Source organism: Oryctolagus cuniculus, chromosome 2 (assembly GCF_964237555.1).
Source record: "Oryctolagus cuniculus chromosome 2, mOryCun1.1, whole genome shotgun sequence".
Taxonomy (NCBI): Eukaryota; Metazoa; Chordata; class Mammalia; order Lagomorpha; family Leporidae; genus Oryctolagus; species Oryctolagus cuniculus.
In genome coordinates, this window is record NC_091433.1 from 92,915,311 (window position 1) to 92,922,837 (window position 7,527).

Here is a 7,527-nt window from a genome sequence, read left to right on the forward strand (position 1 = left end):
GGACACACACACACACACACACAATCTTTCATGTAGAAAGACAAAAATTTAGGTTGAAGACAAATACTTGGCAAAGTATCTACCCATGTATCTTCCAGAAATTGCTAGAGAGATGAACAGCTACGAGTTCCATAAATAACCAGTGAACATGCATTCAACTGAGTTAGTTCTAAATGTTGCTAGTAGACTATGTGACTTCACGTAATCTTCTTATCATTATTTCCTATTTTGAGACACTGGTTCCTAAAATATCAGGAATCAAAGTACTATCCATGGCAGTGTGGCAGTGAATTACAATGAAAACGAGGTCTACAAAAGACACAAAATGGTTCCACATTTTAATACTGTCTTGAAAGGTCTGTTACTCTTCAACTACCTCAGTGCATTTATAAAAGTGACAGAGTTGGAATAGTTATTCTAAATCTAAGTAGGTTACTTCTATTAGCAGTATTTGTTTACTCAGAACATATTTCCATTTCAAATATATGTAAAATTTCTCACAAAGTCAGAACACAACTCACAGTCTGAACAGAAACCTCAGTGTTTAAATCTCAACATTCAGCAAATAAACATCATACATGAGGCTGCTTCTGAATACAAATCACTCATTCAGATAAACGGGGTACAATTTCTAACTTGTTAGAAGAAATGATTTTTTTGGTGAAGTTTTGGCTAAAATCAATGTTACTGAAAAATTAATATAAACAAACCAAACTCTAGTACCACATTTGTTAAAGCTTTGGACACAGATATCACCTCAGGAGGGAGCTGGCTGTCCTTTACCTAGGGGTCATTACAGAAACAAGCGTCGTGGTCAGGCCCTAGCTTTTACTACTCACTGACAACAAAGCCTCATTTTGTTTACTGAAGGATTTTTCCTTCACTGAAGACACACTTCTAGCTTAACAGTGGGGAAAAAAGACAGGCCTACTTTAAAAAAATCTGTTCTTCATAAAGTTACTTATTAAGTAGATGTTCATTTTCTGCTGCAAAGACACTCAAGTCTTTTCAAGTACTGACTTGCTGATTTGACAACTGACTCAGAATGGTAAATGAAACCTCCTGACTTCACCTGTAAGAATCTGTGAGTATAGGTATGTATATACTTATATATCTTTTGACGTTATGCCCGTGATCTGATCCTTCTTGATTTAAAATATAACTAAATTTCTCAATAAACAGCATGAATTTTAACTTTTAAACTTAAAACTTACTGCACTGTTCTCATTTTTTTTACTTTTACATTATTTCTATAAATATTCTAGAAAACAAAAATCCCCAATATTGAAACCAACTTACATTGGCAGTTTGAGGCTAGTTTATAACTTCAAAGATATTTTGTTAAAATGTAAAAACCCTGAAATTACAAACAAAAACCTTACAATTTTACAGTATATATCTAATTTATTTTTTTAAAAAAATATTCTGAATTGCTTTTATACAAATAATCAAGTGTTATTTTTTTCAAAGGAAACTCCTTTACAGGCTAAAAGAGGGTGTGTGGTGTTGCCCCATTAAAAACTCAACGCATGTCTCTTGCTCATGCCGGCACTTCCACTATCTCAAAGCAGTCACTTGGCAGAATCACGTAGCCTCTCTCCGACGAGTCGTCTCTCTCCTTCTGGAAGTGCACGACCTCCCTCAGCTTTTCAAGCTGCCGCTCTTGTCTTCTGCATCGCTGCTGTGCCGTCTTGAGCTTCTTCCTGAGTTTCTCGACCTGCTGTTCCAGTTGCTGAATCCTTTTCCTCTGGTGCATCGTGTCCTCCACGGTGTAGTTGTGGTCACAGAAAACCGAGAGGTTGTCAGGGGTCTGCAGAGGAGGCATCAGCAACCCAATAGCAGCATCCATCTGGGAGATGGGCGGTGTTAAAGGAGCTGGAGGCAGCTGCTCCTGTGAGCCCAGCACATCTTCCTTCTAGAACAATGAAGAACAGCATGTCTGAACTTAGTAAATGACAGTGCAAAACAACTCATCTGTGGAAGTTAGGAAATAAGACGTTTTTGTGATTCTGTGGCACAGAAACATCCAAGTAGTTTCCTTCTGAAATAAACTTTCCAACTTAAGGAGAAATGGTAAGCAAGAAAGAGAGAAAATGGTGACACATTTAAATACCAAGCACTTAAAACTAACGAGAAAAAATACTCTGAAACCAAAATGTCACAGATAAAGAAAAATCAAAACTTATCAACAGGTGCCAGGGCTATGGTGCAGTAGGTTAAGCCTCTGCCTGTGGCGCTGGCATTCCATATGGATGCCGGTTCAAGTCCTGGCTGCTCCACTTCTGATCCAGCTCTCTGCTGATGGCCTGGGAGAGCAGTGAGGGATGACCTGAGTGCTTGGGCCCCTGTACCCACGTGGGAACCGGAAGAAGCTCCTGGCTCCTGGCTTTGGACTGACCCAGCTCCAGCCATTGCAGCCAATTGGGGAGTGAACCAGCAGATGGAAGACCTTTCTGTCTCTCCCTCTCTGTCTTTAACTCTGCCTCTCAAATAAATCTAAACAACAACAACAACAACAACAACAAAAAACCAACTCATCAACATTCAAGGAGGGGCACAGAGTGATCTGTAAATAAGTGCCAAAGTTGTATGGAGTTTTTTAGTGTGGAGATAACTTAATGGGCTGTATTCCTTTTTTTTTTCTTTTTTTTTTTTAAAGAAAGTATTGAGGTAGATATTTGGTCTGGTGGTGAAATGCTCACGGGGGTTGGGTACCCGCTTGCGGATCCTGACTGCAGCTTCCTGCTAGAGCAGACTCTGGGAAGGATGGCTCAGGTGGCTGACTTCCTGACAGCCACACGGGACACCCAGATTCGGTTCCTGGTTCCTGGCTTCAGCTTCAGCCCAGCCACAAATATCAAGGACATCTGAGGAGTAAACCAGCAAATGCAGGCACAACATATGTTCTTTCTGTCTCTCAAGTAATTTTTTTAAACAAGTGTATCACTGTTGGGCCGGCACTGTAGCGTAGCGGGTAAAGCTGCCTCCTGTAGTACCGTCATCCCATATGGAAGCCGGTTCGAGTCTCGGCTGTCCCACTTCCCATCCAGCTCTCTGCTATGGCCTGGGAAAGCAGTGGAAGATGGCCCAAGTCCTTGGGCCCCTGCACCCATGTGGGAGACCCAGAAGAACCTCCTGGCTCCTAGCTGCGGATCAGCATAGCTCCAGCCATTGCAGCCAACTGGAGAGTGAACCAGAGGATGGAAGACCTCTCTCTCTCTCCTCTCTCTGTGTAACACTGACTTTCAAATAAATAAATAAATCTTTTTAAAAAAGTTTATCACTGTTAACAGTATTATCAGTGATAAGTCCTGGGTACATTTATTTTCTTAACAACACCCTAATTTTCCAAATATACTATAATGAACACATTAACATGATAAACAGAAAACAGTATTTTAAAACACATATTACCTTGTCATGTGGTTCAATACAAAGAAATATCGTGGGAACAGCATTCTCCTTCAGTAACTTGTTGTTGCACTCCCTCTTAAAGCAGTCTGGGGTAAAGTGCTCTGAACAAATGCTGCTGTACTTGGTGGGCTTAAAGTTTTTTCTTCTGACAGCCGCCTCCCATTTTTTACAAAGACTGGGGCGAGTAAGTGGAAACCTAAGAAAAAGACACCATTCAACTCTCTGACCTCATTAAAAACAAAAACCCAAAACCAAAGCCACCTAAACTTTCCTAGTTAGAAAAAGCTATGTCACATTGGGCTTAACATACTAGAGAGTGTGATTAAGCACTAGCTCCAACTACCTGTTTTCCTCACTTATTAATCTTCAACTTTTTGTACTGAGGACACTGTAAGATTCAAGTGGGGCCAGCACTGTGGCACAGTAGGCTAAGCTTTTACCTGTGGCACTGGCATCCCGTATGGGCACGGTTTGAATCCCGACTGCTCCTATTCTGATCCAGCTCTCTGCTAATGGCCTGGGAAAGCAGCAGGTGATGGCCCAAGTGGGTGGTCCCCTGTACCCACGTGGGAGACCCAGAAGAAGCTCCTGGCTCCCGGCTTCAGCCTAGCCCAGCTCCGGCTGTTGCAGCCATTTGGGGAGTGAACCAGCAGATGGAAGACATTTCTCTCTCTCCCTCTCTGTAACTCTACCTCTCAAATAAATAAAATCTTTAGAAAAAAATGTCAACTAAAATATATACTACAGAATGAATCTCTGTTCATATTTTTACCCAGTAATTTTCCGTATGCTGCACAGAAAAGCAAAATTTGCACATTCACATCCATGTACTTTGGAAAAGAGGATTCTAGTTCTCTCAGAGTAAACGTGAATGAATCAAACTATAGGCGAATGATAAGGAAATTATTTTATCTTAATCAGCTGGGATATGTCCATCAAGTGCAGTTAAGAGTTTAAATTTAGGGGCTGGTGCTGTGGTGTTAGTGGGTACAGCCACCACCTGTAGTGTCGGCATCCCATATGGGTGCCGGTTCGAGTCCTGGCTGCTCCACTTCCAATACAGCTCTCTGCTGTGGCCTGGGAAAGCAGTGGAAGATGGCCCAAGGACTTGGGCCCCTGAACCAGCGTGGGAGACCTGGAAGAAGTTCCTGGCTTTGGATCAGCTCAGCTCTGGCTGTTGTGGCCATCTGGGGAGTGAACCAGCAGACTGGACTGGAAGACTCTCTGGTTCTACCTCTCTCTGTAACTCTTTCAAATAAATTTCTTAAAAAAAAAAAAAAAAGAAAGAAAAATGTCTGCTGCAAAAGGCCTCTGAAGTACCAACTCTTGCAGCAAGTGCTTGTAAAAAACTCAGTATGCAGGACCTCTTCTCCCAAGGACTACACATTCTCAGGTGTCTGTGAGGTTTTGGCAGGCTCTTTCCCATCTACGCTCCTGAAACCTGCTCCTTTAGAAAGCAGTGAGATGAGGCTAGCCCTTCTTTGGAGTCAGTGAGCAGAAACACAGCGTTCCTGGTGTGCGAATGTCATGCTGAGCTAGTTTCCAGTGCCTGTGAAGCGCCTGCCTTGGATTTTAGATTTGCTCTGCCACCCGTTTCGAAGGGGGCCAGGGAGATGGGGAGCTGAATGCAGAGGACGCTGTTACCATCCGCTGATGTAGCCTCTGGGAGTCCTTCACTTCTCAGGCATTCTAACAGACCCAGCAGTTATACTAAGACGTATGGAGCCGAATCCTGGGTTCCAGACCCTTCTCCAAGAAGAACAGCAATTCCGGAGGTCTCCATGCTCTACCCACTCTTATTTCTCCAGGGTTCATCTCACATTACATCAAACACGTTAAACACACAAGGCCGGTGCTGTGGTGTAGTGGGTTACACTACTGCCTGTGAGGCCAGCATCCCATATGGGTGCCGCTTTGAGTCCTGGCTGCTCCACTTCCAATCCAGCTCCCTGCTAATGCGCCTGGGAAAGCAGCAGAGGATGGTGCCTGCCACCCACATGGGAGACCTGACCGAGGTCCAGGCTCCTGGCTTCTCTGGCCAGAAGTCTTCCCTGTCACCTGCCTTTTAAATAAACAAATGTTTTAAAATATAACAATGCCCCAACACTTAACATTTTGCTTGGTAATTATTCATCTATGAGTAATTCATATAATTTACCACTGGATCCATGGGTAATGACATTTGTAAACAATCAGGCTGAATGAAAATGCCATTGTATCTCCTTTTGCTGAGCATCTGGTATCCTTAGGTAATCCAATGCTGCAGTTTTGTGTGTTTTTTTGTTTTTTATAGATTTATTTGTTTATTTGAAAGAGTTACATAGAAAGAGGAAGCAGAGGCGCAGAGAGAGAGAGAGAGAGAGAGAGAGTGTGTGTGTGTGTGTGTGTGTCTTCCAACCGTTGGTTCACTCCCCAGTTGGCTGCAACGACCGGAGCTGCAGTGGAAGCCAGGAGCCAGGAGCTTCCTCCAGGTCTCCCACGTGGGTGCAGGGGCCCAAGCACTTGGGCCATCTCCCACTGCTTTCCCAGGCCATGGCAGAGAGCTGGACTGGAAGCGGAGCCCATATGGGATGCCGGCACTGCAGGCAGCGGCTTTACGCCACAACCCAACCTCTCAGCTTTTTATTTTCAAAAGTCTATTTCCCCTACCCCCAGCTGTAGCAGTGGAGCCACAGGACCAGCGGGGTAAAACAGCCCTGAGTTTATGGCCTCCACCATACTAGGAGCTCAGGGAGAGCAGGTCTTCTCTCGGCACACCCACAAGCTGTCTCAATCTTTGGGATCCTTAAGGTTGGGGCGTAGGTTTGCGAGAAAAAACACCTCCCTGATATCCTGGCCAAAATAAACTCTGAATTTCTCCCTTCCTAAAAGAGCAGCTTCTCCCGGCTGCTCCACTTCCCACCCAGCTGCCTGCCGGTGCACCCAGGAAGGCAGCCCAGGATGGCCCAGGTCCTTGGGCCCCTGCCACTCACATGGGTGACCGTGGGGAGCTCCTGGCTTTGGCAGCCATTTGGGGAGTGAACGAGGGAATGAGGGACCTCTCCCTCCCTCTCCGTGGCTTTCAAATAAACAAATCTTTATATATATATGTGTGTATATATGTATATATAGATATTATATATATATGTATATATGTATATATAGATATTATATACATATATACATATATATACATATATACATATCTATATGTATATATAGATATTATATACATATATACATATATATATACACACACACACCTATACATACATACAGAACAGGGTTGGGGGAGGGCACGGGGAAGGCCTTCGCTCCTATCCCATTCAGCCTTCGGCGGCCGCCACCATCCGCCCTCCGCAGGCGCGGAACTCGCTAAGCCCACGTCCGGACGCGCGAGGAACCGCCGCTCGGCCGGGAACGCCCCCGGCTCCCGGCCCGAGACCCCCGCCCCGCCCTCGCCCCCGCCCCTCTCGTGAGGTCTCGCGCGGACACGCGCCCGGCTCCGCCCCGCGCCCAACCGGCCGCGCGCCCCCCACCCCGGCTGGGGCCGGCCCCGCGATGCGCGCAGGGGGACTTACTTGTGGAAAGACACGGGCTTGTCCTTGTCGTACCGGTTCTTGCAGCCGTAAGCGGAACACGACTGCACCATCCTTCCGGTCTCTGTCCCTTCACTTCTGCCGCCCCTGAAGGCAGGCGGAGCTGCTCCCGATGTCGCAGCTCTCGGTGTGGACGCCTTCTCCTCCTGTAGCTTTGGTCAACGGTTACAGAGAAGACGGTTTCACTCGGGGAGGGGTGGTGGTGACTACCGCGCCCGTTGTGGAGTTTGCATTAGCAGAAGGGCCACAGCCATCGCCCCTCTCCCATCTCCAAGATGGCGGAGGCAGCTTCAAACTCACCTCTCGCGAGGAGTTCTTCCACCGTCTCCGAGTAGCCTCTGAGGTCAGAGGTAACGTTTTTCTAGGAAGCAGGCCATTGGCTGAGGCCGAGCGTTTCCTGCGTCGTGGGGCGGGGCGGTGGCTAGGCGTTGCGGAAGGAGGCGGGGCTTCAGAACTTGGGTCTAGGCCGGGACTGCTAGGGGAAGGCGAAGCTCCCAGGGCCAGCCCTGCGCCGCGGGTGGTGCTCCCCGGAGTT

At 46.3% G+C, this 7,527-nt stretch overlaps 1 protein-coding gene across 2 annotated transcripts; it reads right to left on the reverse strand.

The window, feature by feature from the left end:
* Positions 1–324: 324 nt before the first annotated feature.
* On the reverse strand, positions 325–7,321 carry THAP1 (THAP domain containing 1). Of its 2 annotated transcripts, none has more exons than XM_017350347.3 (3): positions 6,975–7,321; positions 3,415–3,610; positions 325–1,915 (listed from the first exon to the last, which is right to left on the reverse strand). In XM_017350347.3, exons 1-3 carry the CDS (start codon positions 7,043–7,045, stop codon positions 1,541–1,543), a joined length of 642 nt encoding a protein of 213 aa, XP_017205836.1. In that variant the 5' UTR covers positions 7,046–7,321; the 3' UTR covers positions 325–1,540. The 2 variants fall into 2 exon arrangements, with proteins under 2 accessions (XP_017205836.1, XP_008272129.1); XM_008273907.4 differs by lacking the exon at positions 6,975–7,321 and adding an exon at positions 6,667–6,822.
* Positions 7,322–7,527: the final 206 nt, after the last annotated feature.